Genomic DNA, 16,239 nt, shown 5'->3' with positions numbered 1-16,239 from the left:
CAGCAGCTTTGACATCGGTTTTTAACATTGGCGTTAAACTAGACATCGGGCCGATACAGCTGTTGGCATTTTTATCAAACATCGTCCGATTCCGATATATTCACCGATATATCGTGCATCCCTAATAATGAATGATTTTTAAAAAATCGAATAGACATACCTGTGATCTTCATTTGTAGCGATGAGACTAGACACATTGCGCAAGATGCCTCCTCCACTTTCAATGATGGCGAGGGTGTTGGTTTGGCTTCGGTACATCAAAGTGCTAACCAGGAAGGCCAAAGCACCCTCTACAGCACAGATATCAGCTTTGTTTTCAGTGCAGTGAGCTGACAGGTTCCACAGGGCACTGAGGACACTCTTCAGAGTAGACTCCTGTGAAGGGAGAAGAGGACATATTTATCAGCCAGTGAATACATATTTAGGCAAATCTTTATCGAATTCCTATTGTACATTTCATTCACATATTTATACATGATGTGCTCCTTATGTATTTGTATCAAAGTGAGTGGTGATGTCTCACCTTCTGTACCTCCAAGGCACACTCCATCAGAGCCCTGACACTGCCCACCTCACGGAGGGTCTTCTTACTGTTCACATCTGCACGCCAGGACAGGTTCCTCAACACACTGGCAATCACCTGCTGTAGATCCTCACTCTCAGACTTCAGCTGAGCCACCATGGCCCTCATGCATCCCTTCATGGAACATAGAGTGGCCTGAGGATGGAAGATACAGAAAGATGCTTACTATTCATTTGAAGCCATACTTTATGAACAAGCAAAGAGATTGCTTATCCTCGAAGACACTATTGCCTTTACTTTCAAGTGTGTTTACACATATTGGCCGGTTTCCCAGATCCAGCCTACTCCTGGACTACAAAGCGTGCTTAATTGAGATTGAAAGAGCTTTTAAATACAGGAATAGGCTTAATTTGGGTCTGGGAAACCAACCCTAAGGCAGAACATTTGCAAAATATTAGGTCAGAATTCCACGCACATCAACTACATCTAAGGTTAAATCGTCCAGAACCAGAAGCTAACCTTATTGGCCACGTCCCCGAAGGTGAGGTTGGTAAGGGCCATGCCAGCGTATCTCCTCAGAGTGACGCTGTAGTGGTCGCTGGTGAGGCCGTATATTTCACAGTCCACTTGGAGGAGCTCCCCTATAGCCTGCAGCCCCCCTGGGAACACACAGCACAGCAGGAGAAATGTCAATCAATCATTGAATGAGTCTGCCCCATGAATGTTCTACTATATGATGTCCTATGCAAGACATTGCATAAGAGCCTACATCTTTACAGGGATGAATACATGCATTAACCTAGCTCTTTTCTGTTTTGGTTTCTTGGGTAATGAAACATTAAACCGATCAAATAAAGATTTTGTTTCATCATTTCTCTTTTAAGATAACTGCCTGGAAAGCAGTGGCAAGTGTTGCCAAGTGGACTATCCTGGTTAAATAACCTAAATAAAAAATTGCATTTGGTCAGAACAACAGTTTTGGAGTGAATGCTTACCGAGCTCATTCATAGCGTGCCTGTGCTCTTCATCAAAGGACAGCTTCATTAGAACACACACCGCTGGGCAGATCTGATGCTCCACGGGAGAGGGCACTGGGGCGAACACAATCCATTCTAATAAAAACAGATTCCCCCTCCAAATATCCATACCCTAACTAAAACACAGTTCATCCATCTGAAATAAGTAGGCCTTACTCAAGTTGTCCTGCATTACCCATCCAATTATCAATTTAATACATTAAACAAATCAAGTACAAGTGATCTGAGCAGGAGGTACTGGGGGTTTACCCCTCCAAATACACAATGAAAAACAAAACCAACAATTCATTACAACCGTCGCTTTAGTCCTTACTGGGTTTTTGTCCTACATTACTCATCCAAATAACCATACCCTAAACAAAGCATACAATACATCTGAGCAGGCCTTACTGGGGTTTTTATCCTGGTCCACTCCCCTCTCATGGTTCTCCTGCCACTCCCAGCAAGTCTCGCAGTAAACCCTGATCTGCTCCAGGAGGTGCAGCACTCTGATCTCTCTGCGCCCTCTCTTATCGTCAGGCTGGGAGTGGATAATGTTATGGAGGGCAGCGCTGGCTCTCGCCCGGGCCTCCTTGCTGCCTCGGGAGTTCCCCAGCAGCACTGAGTCCTTGAATTGAATAGAATTTTATAAAATAAAAAAAATATATAAAAAATATAAATATAAAATCAGTTTATCACTTGAAAGTAGTCATAAAAACACTCCTTTCCAAAGTGGTCCTCGACGGAATAAATAACACCTAGCCTAATGATCAAATCAAAGTTTGTCACGTGCGCCGAATAGAACAAGTGTAGACCTTACAGTGAAATGCTTACTCACAGGCCCTAACCAACAGTACGATTAAGTAAAAAAAATAAAAAAGGTATTAGGTGAACAATAAATAAGAAATAAAAAACAGCCAATGAAATTGCAGGGCACCAAATTCAATCAACAGAAATCTCATAATACAAATTTCTTAAACATACAAGTATTAGACACCATTTTAAAGAGAAAATTCTCGTTAATCCAACCACAGTGTCCGATTTCAAAAAGGCTTCTCGGCGAAAGCAGAACATATCATTATGTTAGGTCAGCAACTAGTCACAGAAAGCATACAGCGATTTTCCAACCAAAGAGAGGAGTCACAAAAAGCAGAAAGAGATAAAATGAATCACTAACCTTTGATATTCTTCATCAGATGACACTCCCAGGACAACATGTTACACAATACATGTATGTTCTGTTCGATCAAGTTCATATTTATATCCAAAAACCTCAGTTTACATTTGGCTTTGCCTCCAAAACATCCCGTGAATTTGCACAGAGCCACATCAATTTACAGAAATACTCATAATAAACATTGATAAAAGATACAAGTGTTATTCACAGAATTAAAGATATACTTCTCCTTAATGCAACCGCTGTGTCAGATTTCAAAAAAACTTTACGGAAAAAGCACACCATGCTATAATCTGAGTACGGCGCTCAGAGCCCAAATAAGCCATAAAGATATCCGCCATGTTTTGGAGTCAACAGAAGTCAGAAAAGCATTTTAATTATAAATATTCACTTACTTTTGATGATCTTCATCAGAATGCACTCCCAGGAATCCCAGTTCCACAATAAATGTTTGATTTGTTCGATAAAGTTCATCATTTATGTCCAAACACCTTTTTGTTAGCGCTTTCAGCCCAGTATTCCACATTCATGACACACGATCACTAGGAGCAGACGAAAAGTCAAAAAGTTCCGTTACAGTCCGTAGAAACATGTCAAACGAAGTATAGAAACAATCTTTAGGATGTTTTTAACATAAATCTTCAATAATGTTCCAACCGGAGAATTCCTTTCTCTTCAGAAATGCAATGGAACTCAAGCTAACTCTCACATGAACGTGCATGGTCAGCTTGTGGCAATCTGGGAGAGACCTTACTCAATCCCCTCTCATTCGCCCCCATTTCACAGTAGAAGCATCAAACAAGGTTCTACCGACTGTTGACATCTAGTGGAAGCCTTAGGAAGTGCAATATGACCCCATAGACACTGTGTATTCGATAGGCCAAGAGTTGAAAAACTACAAACCTCAGATTTCCCACTTCCGGGTTGGATTTTTCTCAGGTTTTCGCCTGCCATATGAGTTCTGTTATACTCACAGACATCATTCAAACAGTTTTAGAAACTTTAGAGTGTTTTCTATCCAAATCTACTAATATGCATATATTAGCAACTAGGACTGAGTAGCAGGCAGTTTACTCTGGGCCCGCTTTTCATCCAAACGTGAACATGCTGCCCCCTATCCCAAACAAGTTAATTTATCATCGAATCACAGCCTACTTCGCCAAATGTGGGATGATTTAACAAAAGCGCATTCCTGAAAAAAACACAATCGTTGTACCTAACCATAAACATCAATGCCTTTAAGATCAATACAACAAAGTTTTTTTTTTTTTTTTTACCTGCATATTTAGTTAAAAGAAATTCATGTTAGCAGGCAATATTAACTAGGGAAATTGTGTCACTTCTCTTGCGTTCATTGCACACAGAGTCAGGGTATATGCAACAGTTTGGGCCGCCTGGCTAGTTGAACTAACTCGCCAGAATTTTACATAATTAGAACATAACATTGAAGGTTGTGCAATGTAAACGTAAAATTTAGACTTAGGGTTGCCGCCTGTTCGATAAAATATGGAACGGTTCCGTATTTCACTGAAAGAGTAAACGTTTCGTTTTCGAAATTATAGTTTCCGGGATTTGACTATATTAATGACCAACGGCTCGTATTTCTGTGGTTATTATAATTAAGTCTATGATTTGATAGAACAGTCTGACTGTGTGGTGGTAGGCGGCAGCAGGCTCGTAAGCATTCATTCAAACTTTACTGCATTTGCCAGCAGCTCTTAGCAATGCTTGCTTCACAGCGCTGTTTATGACTTCAAGCCTATCAACTCCTGAGATTAGGCTGGCAATACTAAAGTGCCTATTAGAACATCCAATAGTCAAAGGTATATGAAATATAAATGGTATAGAGATAAATAGTCGACGCGTCAATTTCTATAATAACTACAACCTAAAACTTCTTAACTGGGAATATTGAACCACCAGCTTTCATATGTTCTTATGTTCTGAGCAAGGAACTTAAACGTTAGCTTTTTTACATGCATTATTTAAACCAAATTGAGCATGTTTCATTATTTATTTGAGACTAGATTTTATTTATGTATTAATTTAAAATAAAAAGTGTTCATTGTCCATTCAGTATTGTTGTAATTGTCATTATTTATTTTTTTTTTAATATAAATATTTAAAAAAAATTAAAAAGGGCCGATTGATCGGTATCGGCTTTTTTGGTCCTCCAATAATCGGTATCGGCGTTGAAAAATCATAATCGGTCGACCTCTAGTATGTACGTACAGTCACTGTGGGGACGACGTCCTTGATGCACTTATTGATATATATCCAGTGACTGATGTGGTGTACTCCTCCATGCCATTGGAAGGATCCCAGGAACATGTTCCAGTCTGTGCTAGCAAAACAGTCCTGTAGTTTAGCATCTGCTTCTTCTGACCACTTTTTTAGAGACCGAGTCACTGTTGCTTCCTGCTTTAATTTTTGCTTGTAAGCAGGAATCAGGAGGATAGAATTGTGGTCAGATTTACCAAATGGAGGGCGAGCTTTGTATGCGTCTCTGTGTGTGGAGTACAGGTGATCTATAATTTTTTCCCCTCTGGTTGCACATTTAACATGTTGATAGAAATTAGGTAAAACTGATTTAAGTTTCCTTGCATTAAAATCCCCGGCCACTAGGAGCGCTGCCTCTGGGTGAGCAATTTCCTGTTTGCTTATTTCCTAATACAGCTGACTGGGTGCAGTCTTAGTGCCAGCATCTGTCTGTGGTGGTAACTAAACAGCCATGAAAAGTATGGATGAAAACTCTTGGCAAAAACTCTACTTCAGACAAGCAAAATCTAGACACTTCCTTATATTTCGTGCACAAGCTGTTGTTTACAAATATGCACAGACCCCCTCGTCTTATCGAGGAGTGTGCTGTTCTATCTTGCCGGTGCAGCGTATATCTCGCTAGCTAAATAACCATGTCATCATTCAGCCACGATTCCGTGAAACATAAGCTGTTACACTTTCTGATGTCCCATTGGTAGGATATTCGTGATCGTACCTCGCCAAATTTATTGTCCAATGATTGCATGTTGGCAAGTAATATTGACGTAACAGCAGCTTTCCCACTCGCCGTCTATGGGTCCTTACGAGGCACCCCGCTCTGTGTCCTCTGTACTTGCGTCTCTTTCTCTTGCCAATGACGGGGATGTTGGCCTTGTCGGGTGTTCGAAGTACATCCTGTGCGTCCTGCTTGTTGAAGAAAAAAATCTTTGTCTAATCCGACGTGAGTGATCGCTGTCCAGAAGCTCTTTTTTGCAGTAAGATACGGTGGCAGAAACATTATGTACAAACTAAGTTACAAATACGGCGAAAGTTTATCACTTCAAAGTATTAATTAAAACACTCCTTTCCAAAGTGGTCCTCGACAAAATAAATAACACCTATACCATTGACAAAGAATAAGACAAAGTTACCAAACAAAAACATTACAAACCTTGTCGTTGCCATGGAGGAGTTGGATGAGTAAGGGAAGACAGCCTGACTGGCGCATGGCGATGCAGCTGTCCTGGGAGCTGGACATGGCCAGCAGAGTGCGAGACATGTCATCTTTATCATGGGTACCCAGCATGGAGAGAAGGGAGTAGACCATCTCCACCTATAGGGTTAGAGGGCCGACCGTGAGAAAAACTACTTTGAAGACACGCCCTGATGATACACAGGTCAATTTATAGGTTATTTATATCGAAATGGATCAAATTGTCCCACTTAGGATGCAATCTAATTTATGTGAGCTACCCTCTGTTTAAAAAAGCTATTTCTATAAAATGTTTAAACTAGATAACATTTCACATTTTTGGTTTGGGCATACAGACAGCACTCAACCTGAGTGTTAGTAGAATCTCTGGATACCTTGGTGCCCAAGTGACTGGTCAGTCTGCGGGGCACAGAGTAACTACCCCCACCCAAACTCATTTCACTGGCAGAGTCCTGATCAAGGCGAGAGTTGGAACCCTAGATGAGAAACATTTATTTTGTTAAACTTTTTTAAAGCTTTTTTAAAATTAAAATGTATTCATATTGCTTGCTCGCAATTTCCTACAGTATAACATCATTGCCTTTCTCATAAAAGCCATTAGTGTGTCACAGTGTGACAGTTTTTTCCATAGAACATTCCCAGCAACCTCATTCATTCTGCTAAGAATCGAGGGAAGTGAGACTACATTACATTTTAAAAGTCATTAAAATATGAATCCAACGGTTTAAATCGCAAGCCTCAGGGATAAAACATACTCTGGAGTAAGACACGAATCATTAGCATTAAATGGAAAGTTAAGGCACAAAGCACGGCAAAAAAGGCAGCTCACGACAGCTCCTTCAAACTCTCCTAACCAACATTACCAGTCAGTCCAATGGCGGAAGATATTTTCTGGAGCATTATAGGACCAAAGGAAGAAAATGAATCCGTCAAACGTTAACTAAGAATCTCTGGGGGTGCAAGCACTGTGTTAGTTTGAGATGGACTACATTGCAGTCAAACTATGCAGAATCACAGTTTACAAATCACATTCCAATATGCTACTCATAATGATTTAATAATGATCCCTTCAAACACGCCAATTGTCTTGGATCAGGTATGGAAGGCGAGTCTTACCTGAGAACACCCAGCGCTAGGCCCACCACTGTCCCCTGAAGCCTGGCCTCCCTCATCCTGGGCAGCCGGGTCATGCTTGCTCTGCAAGAGGGAAAGAAGGGTCAGACCTCCAGAGGAGCGAACCATTCATGTAGCAGGCTAAATGAGAGATGAGGAATGAGTCAACAGAAAGAGACAGGAAGCAGAACCAGTCACCTGAAAGGAAGGGAAGAAGAGGCAGAATCCGTTCAAAAAGAGGAAATAGAAAACAGCAGGTGGAGAGACTGGAAGGAAGGAAAGCGAGAAAGTGCAAGACAGAATGAAGGGGAGTGAGAGAGAGTGGGCGAGGGAGACAGGGAGTGATGGCAATAGAGAGATCGAGAGTAGGCGTGAAAAACTTTTATGATACGTTTTTATTACAGTACTGGGTGGGGTGAATATATTTTATATGACACAAACAAAAAAGGTAAACTAGTAAATAGCCTACAGCAAAGTGTTTAACTTGTTAACCATTTCTGCTAGTTAGTTTTTGCTACCATGTGGGTTTTAGCTTGCATGAGCCTGCTAACTGAGGAGTGTTAATTCACCTGTTTCCATACATGTTTCATTTTAAAACATGTATCTTACAAAGGAGTTGTTTAATCTAACTGCTTAACTATATCTGTACATGGAAATGCATTTGAGATTTTTTTCTAATCTTTACAGGAAAATGCCACATGCACTATCTGACGTGTGGAGGCATTTCACTGCAGCGAATGTAGAAGGAAAAGCTGTGTACATTTGCTAATACTGTGCCAAATCATATACGATGAATGCAACAAAGATGCAGAATCATCTGGCCAAGTGCATAAAGTTCCCTCAGCACTCACAACAAGCGACCTCTGACCAAAGTCCCTCTACTTCCATTTGTGGTGAAAGTGATGAATCAGACAAAGCCCATCGTCCTCCTGGAATCAATAGTTTTTTTTGACTCAATGGAGGAACGTAGTCAGAGCAATGCTGATGAATGTCATGCTCGAGCTGTGTATGCAACTGGTTCACCTATGATGCTCACAGAGCAATGTGTATTGGAAGAGATTTCTGAATGTTCTTCGCCCAGCATACACCCCTCCCACCAGACATGCTTTATCTACTAATTTGCTGGATGCAGAGTTTAAGTGAAGGTCAAGCAAATCATAGAGAAAGCAAACTGTAATGAACAATTAACCATCTATCCACCCCTCAACCAGTATTCTACAAGAGCACAGGCACACTGGTCTCTACATTGCAGATGAGCTGAAGGCAGTCATCAATGACCTTGGACCACAAAAGGTATTTGCACTGGTGACAGACAATGCTGCGAACATGAAGGCTGCTTGGTCTAAAGTGGAGTCCTACCCTCACATCACACCCATTGGCTGTGCTGCTCATGCATTGAATATACTCCTCAAGGACATCATGGCACTGAAAACAATGGATACACTCTACAAGAGAGCCAAGGAAATGGTTAGCTATGAAAGGTCAAGTTATAGCAGCAATCTACCTCACCAAGCAAAGTGAGAAGAATAAGAGCACCACATTGAAGCTGCCCAGCAACACCCGTTGGGGTGGTGTTCTCATCATGTTTGAGTCTCATGGACGGGAAAGAGTCTCTCCAAGAAATGGCTATATCACAGTCTACCGATATGGACAGCCCTATCAAGAGGATCCTCCTGCATGATGTATTTTGGGAAAGAGTGGTACGCAGCCTGAAACCTATAGCAGTAGGCATTACACGGATTGAGGGAGACAATGCCATCCTGTCTGATGTTCAGACTCTGCTTACAGATGTAAGAGAAAAAAATCCATACTGCCCTGCCCACTTTACTAATGCTCCAAGCAGAGAACTGCAGATCTGAAATGCATCAAAAAGACTTCTGCCTGAAGCCCAAACACACCGCAGCGTACATGTAGGACCCCAAGTATGCTGGCAAGTGCATCCTGTCTGGTGTAGAGAACAACAAGGCCTATGGTGTCATCACTACCGTGTCTCGCTACCTTGGCCTAGATGAGGGCAAGGTTATTGGCAGTCTGGCGAAGTACAGTTCCAAGCAAGGGCTTTGAGATGGAGATGCAATATGGCAGTCGTGCCGACATCTCATCAGCCACCTGGTGGAAGGGACTTTGTGGATCTGAGGCTCTTTCCCCTGTTGCCTCCAAATCCCACCAACAATCAGCACAACTGGTTCTTGTTTGGGAACACACACCAGGCTGACCAATACAAGGGTTGAAAAATTGGTGGCCATCTGGGCAAATGTGAGGCTTTTTGAGCCTGACAACGAGCCATCCTCAACAAGGTTGGAAAGTGACAGTGAAGATGAGGTCTCAGAGTCTGATGTTCAAGAGGTGGACATTGGGGAGGTCAAGGGAGAAGACATGGAAGCCTGAGAGGAAGACAACCAAAGCTTTAGTTTCTAGACTATCGTTTTACAGATGTATGTTGAAAACATTTTGGGGAGATGCGATGATCATTGGGGATGCACATTTGTGGCCTGCTGGAGGTAATTTTGCAGGGCTCTGGCAGTGCTCCTCCTTGCACAAAGGCGGAGGTAGCGGTCCTGCTGCTGGGTTGTTGCCCTCCTACGGCCTCCTCCACGTCTCCTGATGTACTGGCCTGTCTCCTGGTAGCGCCTCCATGCTCTGGACACTACGCTGACAGACACAGCAAACCTTCTTGCCACAGCTCGCATTGATGTGCCATCCTGGATGAGCTGCACTACCTGAGCCACTTGTGTGGGTTGTAGACTCCGTCTCATGCTACCACTAGAGTGAGAGCACCGCCAGCATTCAAAAGTGACCAAAACATCAGCCAGGAAGCATAGGAACTGAGAAGTGGTCTGTGGTCACCACCTGCAGAACCACTCCTTTATTGGGGGTGTCTTGCTAATTGCCTATAATTTCCACCTTTTGTCTATTCCATTTGCACAACAGCATGTGACATTTATTGTCAATCAGTGTTGCTTCCTAAGTGGACAGTTTGATTTCACAGAAGTGTGATTGACTTGGAGTTACATTGTGTTGTTTAAGTGTTCACTTTATTTTTTTGAGCAGTGTATTTCCGTCTCCATATGATATGGTAAATATATCCAATACAAAAAACATCTACATTTAAATGGCGATTAATGGCGATAGAGATGGATATAGCATTCAGTCACTAGGCTAGCTAGGGCAGCTGCAGGAGCATCAGGCTTCCTCATCCCTGACCTACATAAGCTGTAGCTCAGCCTGCAGGATGACAGTCGAAGAGGGGGGAATTAAATGTGTCCAATGATTTATCCACTCATGTAGAGGGGGAAAAGTATGCGAGCCAGCACACATGCAGGGCATGAGACTAGTAGTGTACACACAATTACCAACAGACAAAAACACACGAGCACGCATACTGTATGGGCCACCAAACAAACACATCTCACATGATGCAGGCATGAGTGCACTGGCTTGAATACAGTATTCATGCACACTGACGCATGAACACACACACCAAGGCCTTATGGCTTCTCAGCTGTGCATCCAACAGGAGCAGAAGGTAGGTCACTGGTTGACTGACTGCACACATGCTCAGTCATCAGGTCAGCTAATGTGTCTAGTGCTGCAGTCGAACAGGTCCCCCTTCATTCAATTAAAATTGGATGGAAAATAAAACGAGTATATAGATTGTGTGCAGGTCTGTCTCACACCGTCTCTTTTCTTTGTGCCAGACTGTGTTCAAATGCCTTCTGTACATGTATGTATGTATGTATGTATGTATGTATGTATGTATGCATGCATGCATGTATGTATGTATGTATGCACAGTGCCATGCAAAAGTATTAATCCCCCTTGACATTTTGCCTAATTTGTTGCATTACAACCTGTAATTTAAATTGATTTTTATTTGGATTTCATGTAAATGGACAAAATAGTCCAAATTGGTGAAGTGAAATGAAAAAAATTACTTGTTAATTTTTTTTTATATACACTGCTCAAAAAAATAAAGGGAACACTTAAACAACACAATGTAACTCCAAGTCAATCACACTTCTGTGAAATCAAACTGTCCACTTAGGAAGCAACACTGATTGACAATAAATTTCACATGGTGTTGTGCAAATGGAATAGACAAAATGTGGAAATTATAGGCAATTAGCAAGACACCCCCAAAAAAGGAGTGATTCTGCAGGTGGTGACCACAGACCACTTCTCAGTTCCTATGCTTCCTGGGTGATGTTTTGGTCACTTTTGAATGCTGGCGGTGCTCTCACTCTAGTGGTAGCATGAGACGGAGTCTACAACCCACACAAGTGGCTCAGGTAGTGCAGTTCATCCAGGATGGCACATCAATGCGAGCTGTGGCAAAAAGGTTTGCTGTGTCTGTCAGCGTAGTGTCCAGAGCATGGAGGCGCTACCAGGAGACAGGCCAGTACATCAGGAGACGTGGAGGAGGCCGTAGGAGGGCAACAACCCAGCAGCAGGACCGCTACCTCCGCCTTTGTGCAAGGAGGTGCACTGCCAGCGCCCTGCAAAATGACCTCCAGCAGGCCACAAATGTGCATGTGTCTGCTCAAACGGTCAGAAACAGACTCCATGAGGGTGGTATGAGGGCCCGACGTCCACAGGTGGGGGTTGTGCTTACAGCCCAACACCGTGCAGGACGTTTGGCATTTGCCAGAGAACACCAAGATTGGCAAATTCGCCACTGGCGCCCTGTGCTCTTCACAGATGAAAGCAGGTTCACACTGAGCACATGAGCACATGTGACAGACGTGACAGAGTCTGGAGACGCCGTGGAGAACGTTCTGCTGCCTGCAACATCCTCCAGCATGACCGGTTTGGCGATGGGTCAGTCATGGTGTGGGGTGGCATTTCTTTGTGGGGCCGCACAGCCCTCCATGTGCTCGCCAGAGGTAGCCTGACTGCCATTAGGTACCGAGATAAGATCCTCAGACCCCTTGTGAGACCATATGCTGACACATGCACATTTGTGGCCTGCTGGAGGTCATTTTGCAGGGCTCTGGCAGTGCACCTCCTTGCACAAAGGCGGAGGTAGCGGTCCTGCTGCTGGGTTGTTGCCCTCCTACGGCCTCCTCCACGTCTCCTGATGTACTGGCCTGTCTCCTGGTAGCGCCTCCATGCTCTGGACACTACGCTGACAGACACAGCAAACCTTTTTGCCACAGCTCGCATTGATGTGCCATCCTGGATGAACTGCACTACCTGAGCCACTTGTGTGGGTTGTAGACTCCGTCTCATGCTACCACTAGAGTGAGAGCACCGCCAGCATTCAAAAGTGGCCAAAACATCACCCAGGAAGCATAGGAACTGAGAAGTGGTCTGTGGTCACCACCTGCAGAATCACTCTTTTTTGGGGGGTGTCTTGCTAATTGCCTATAATTTCCACCTTTTGTCTATTCCATTTGCACAACAGCATGTGAAATTTATTGTCAATCAGTGTTGCTTCCTAAGTGGACAGTTTGATTTCCCAGAAGTGTGATTGACTTGGAGTTACATTGTGTTGTTTAAGTGTTCTCTTTATTTTTTTGAGCAGTGTATATTTAAAACAGAAAAGTGGTGCGTGCATATGAATTCACCCACTTTGCTATGAAGCCCCTAAATAAGATCTGGGGCAACCAATTACCTTCATAAGTCACCCCCCACATAATATATTTGAATTTGGCGCTCTGCATTTTTACTGGCTTTTGGCCAAGTGGGACAGTAGCGTCCCACATATCCCAGAGAAGTTAACGAGAGAATCACTGACATGATGTCAGCTGGTCCTTTTGTGACAGGGCTGAAATGCAGTGGATATGTTTTTGGGGGATTCAGTTCATTTGCATGGCAAAGAGGGACTTTGCAATTAATTGCAATTCATCTGATCACTCTTCCTAACATTCTGGAGTATATGCAAATTGCCATCATAGAAACTGAGGCAGCAGACTTTGTGAAAATTTATATTTGTGTCATTCTCAAAACTTTTGGCCACGACTATATGTATGCATGTATACGTTTACTGCTCTAGGGATATAATTAGTTTTGATTATATTATTTACTATTATGTATTGATATATTTTTTGCCCTCTTTATGCGATGCGCACTGCAGAGAACACCGGAAGAATTATCACTAAATTATCAGTGAACTATTGTAATGTGTGTCAATTAATCCCATAAGGGATGGGTTGCCAACTGGCGATTTTACACGAAAATAAAATGTCATTCGTCATTCATTCAATAGCTCTCTTTTTAATATTTAACACAAGGAGAGAGGACAGGAGAACGCCCATGGTTGATTTCACCCCCCAGAATCAGGGTCAGAAGTTATAAACCTGGAAGGAACAAGAGTTGTTTCCAGCATTCTAGTGTTCTTAGGAGCCGCTGTAAATAAATGATGCTCTTGTTTAGAGGAGCAGAACACTGCAAAATGATTGGATGAGAGAGGACAGTGTGTTCAGTTCAGATAAATCACCATATTGGATCAGTAACAAAGCATTATTGTACACTTGTCCATGTGACATTTCTCTGTAATGCAGGGATGGAGGCTACGCATCAATCCCCATTGCATAGAAAGGGGAATGGTGCAGTTAGCGCACCCAGTACAACATTGAGGATTAAATGGATATCAGCAAATGAGATGGCTGACTGACATGGCACGACACTCAGATGTAAGCAGCTTTTGGTTCTTTACATGACTAAAAGCCAACAAACTGTTCCCACAGAATGCCTGTTGAAATGGAGATGTCCACACAGGCCAGGCATTAGCCAGAATACAGAGAAAGTATTGCCAGAAAATCACTGTAAATACATTTAGGGCTGGTTTCCCAGACACAGATTATGCTTAGTACCAGACAAATCAAAGGGCATTGTAGTCATTTTGAACAGGAATAATGTGTCCGGGAAACCAGCCCTAAATATATTTACAGTGAGATATTCTGTACCTCTATTGTTTCCGGTAGGTACATTCTAGTGTATTACATCTGAGGCTGGGGTGAGTATCACATACCTCTGGTTCTGCAGGTAGAGACTGGACATGCTGTTGGATCTTCAGTATGTCCTTCTCTATCTGCTGAATACGAGTCACCCTCACCTGAAACACAGCAGGACATTTACAGGAAGCAATCACTCAGAGGACGATAACCGGATATTACAATTACCAAATCAAATGTTATTAGTCACATGTGCCGAATACAACAGGTGTAGACCTTACAGTGAAATGCCTACTTACGAGCCCCCAACCAACAACGCAGTTTAAGAAAATACGGACAAGAGATGAAAGTAACAAGTAGTTAAATAACAGCAGTAAAACAATAGCGAGACTATATACAGGGGTTACCGGTACAGAGTCAATGTGTGGAGTCACCAGTTAGTTGAGGAGACTGGACATGCTGTTGGATGTAACACTGACTGAATTAAAGCATTCGTAGATGCAGACCGATGTTGTAGAATTTTGTCATTCTAAGTCAATTTACTAAATGTTCTACCTCAACTGCCTACATATCATCCTACTTAATCAGTATCCTTACTGACCATTCTGTTCTTCCTGTGTGTATGTTTCCTAATCAATGACTCATCCTATACATGTCATTTCTCTACCTGCTCTCCCTTTCATTTCACTGTATGCATTCATATTTTTTTTATTTGAACCTTTATTTAACTAGGCAAGTCAGTTAAGAAAAAAGTATTATTTACAATGACGGCCTACCGGGGAACTAGTGGGTTAGTTAACTGCCTTATAAAGGGGCAGAACGACAGATTTTTACCTTGTCAGCTCAGGGATTCGATCCAGCAACCTTTCGGTTACTGGCACAACGCTCTAACCACTAGGCTACCTGCCGCCCCAAATTCATCTCATCCCTGACCTGTGCCCTCTTCTCCATATCCTGGCAGGTTCCCAGCTGTTTCTCCATGGCGGCTCTGATCTGCCTCGCCTCAAACTCCAGTTGCCTACGGGTCATATCCGTCTGCAGGGAGAACTGCTGCAACCGCAAACAGGATCAACAGACATCAGGCTTGGCGAAACGTTGAATATTTAATAATGCAGAGAAGATAACTGCATACTGTCAGTTATGGTATTTTGGGAGTATCTATAAGTCACTATACTCCATCCCAACACACGGCATAATGCTGAACGACAAATAAACACTTACATTCTCAGTCAGTGGTAGGCTGTCGATCCTCTTGGTGAGGTTCTGCAGCTGTGCGTAATACTGGTCCTTCTTCTTCTCCTCTTTCTCCAGCTCCGCCATCAATAAGAACCTGACAGGACAGACAATCGCACCAATCAGAGTCCAAGAGTAAAAAAAAATATATAAAAAAAAAAACTGTCCGAAGTCAGACCAAATAAACTCTAATCAAAGACCTAAGACAAAAACACATATACAGCATACCAGAATAAAACAGCGTAGGTGTCCTGAATACGACCGCCTAATGCATCCTGTCTGACTAATGCCAGGAATACACTTTGCAACCTAACAATGTTAGCATGATGTACTGTGTGATGGAAGCCCTCACACTGCACCAATGCACTCATAATGTGATTTGGCCGGGAGAGGCAAACCACTCATCAATTAATATTGCAGCAGTAAATCACAGTGGATGCATCCCACATGGTACCCTATTTGCTATATAGCCTGAAAGGGCTCTGGTACTGCACTATGTAGGGAATAGGGTGTCCTTTGGGATGGAGACTAAGTATAGCCTGCATTACTCAAAGACAAACTAATGTGAAAATACAAAATAATTCAAGCAGGAGCTCACCTCTCCTTCTCCAGCTCCTCCAGGTAGCCAGCGCTCTCTCTGCCCCCATTGGACAGCCCTCTCTTGGGGAGGGAGCCCAAGGAACCCATGGGGCTGGGGCTGCTGTCCTCTGAACGCCCAGAGCCTGAACCCTGCATGGAAGACGGCTGAGGTCTCAGCTTCACCCCTGGGTAAGTGTTAGGATCCAGGCTAATTTCTACCGGAGGAAGGA

At 43.0% G+C, this 16,239-nt stretch overlaps 1 protein-coding gene across 8 annotated transcripts in view; it reads right to left on the bottom strand.

Annotated features, from left to right (window-relative positions):
- apc (APC regulator of WNT signaling pathway) overlaps positions 1 to 16,239 on the bottom strand; it is a 45,159-nt gene that overhangs the window by 8,839 nt on the left and 20,081 nt on the right. For 6 of the 8 annotated variants that reach the window (XM_071373763.1, XM_071374180.1, XM_071373839.1 and 3 more), the window contains 12 exons: positions 16,029 to 16,224; positions 15,419 to 15,527; positions 15,131 to 15,247; positions 14,275 to 14,358; positions 7,305 to 7,385; positions 6,563 to 6,664; positions 6,147 to 6,308; positions 1,951 to 2,167; positions 1,519 to 1,614; positions 1,043 to 1,182; positions 524 to 718; positions 161 to 375 (listed from right to left, as the gene is read on the bottom strand). In XM_071373763.1, coding sequence (XP_071229864.1) covers positions 161 to 375; positions 524 to 718; positions 1,043 to 1,182; positions 1,519 to 1,614; positions 1,951 to 2,167; positions 6,147 to 6,308; positions 6,563 to 6,664; positions 7,305 to 7,385; positions 14,275 to 14,358; positions 15,131 to 15,247; positions 15,419 to 15,527; positions 16,029 to 16,224 — 1,714 coding nt within the window. The remainder of the gene's footprint in view (positions 1 to 160; positions 376 to 523; positions 719 to 1,042; positions 1,183 to 1,518; positions 1,615 to 1,950; positions 2,168 to 6,146; positions 6,309 to 6,562; positions 6,665 to 7,304; positions 7,386 to 14,274; positions 14,359 to 15,130; positions 15,248 to 15,418; positions 15,528 to 16,028; positions 16,225 to 16,239) is intronic. The other 2 variants (XM_071374257.1, XM_071374343.1) reach the window with 2 other exon arrangements.

Source organism: Salvelinus alpinus, chromosome 1 (assembly GCF_045679555.1).
Source record: "Salvelinus alpinus chromosome 1, SLU_Salpinus.1, whole genome shotgun sequence".
Classification (NCBI taxonomy): Eukaryota; Metazoa; Chordata; class Actinopteri; order Salmoniformes; family Salmonidae; genus Salvelinus; species Salvelinus alpinus.
The sequence above is the reverse complement of the archived record's forward strand: the minus strand, read 5'-3'. Positions and strand labels throughout refer to the sequence as shown.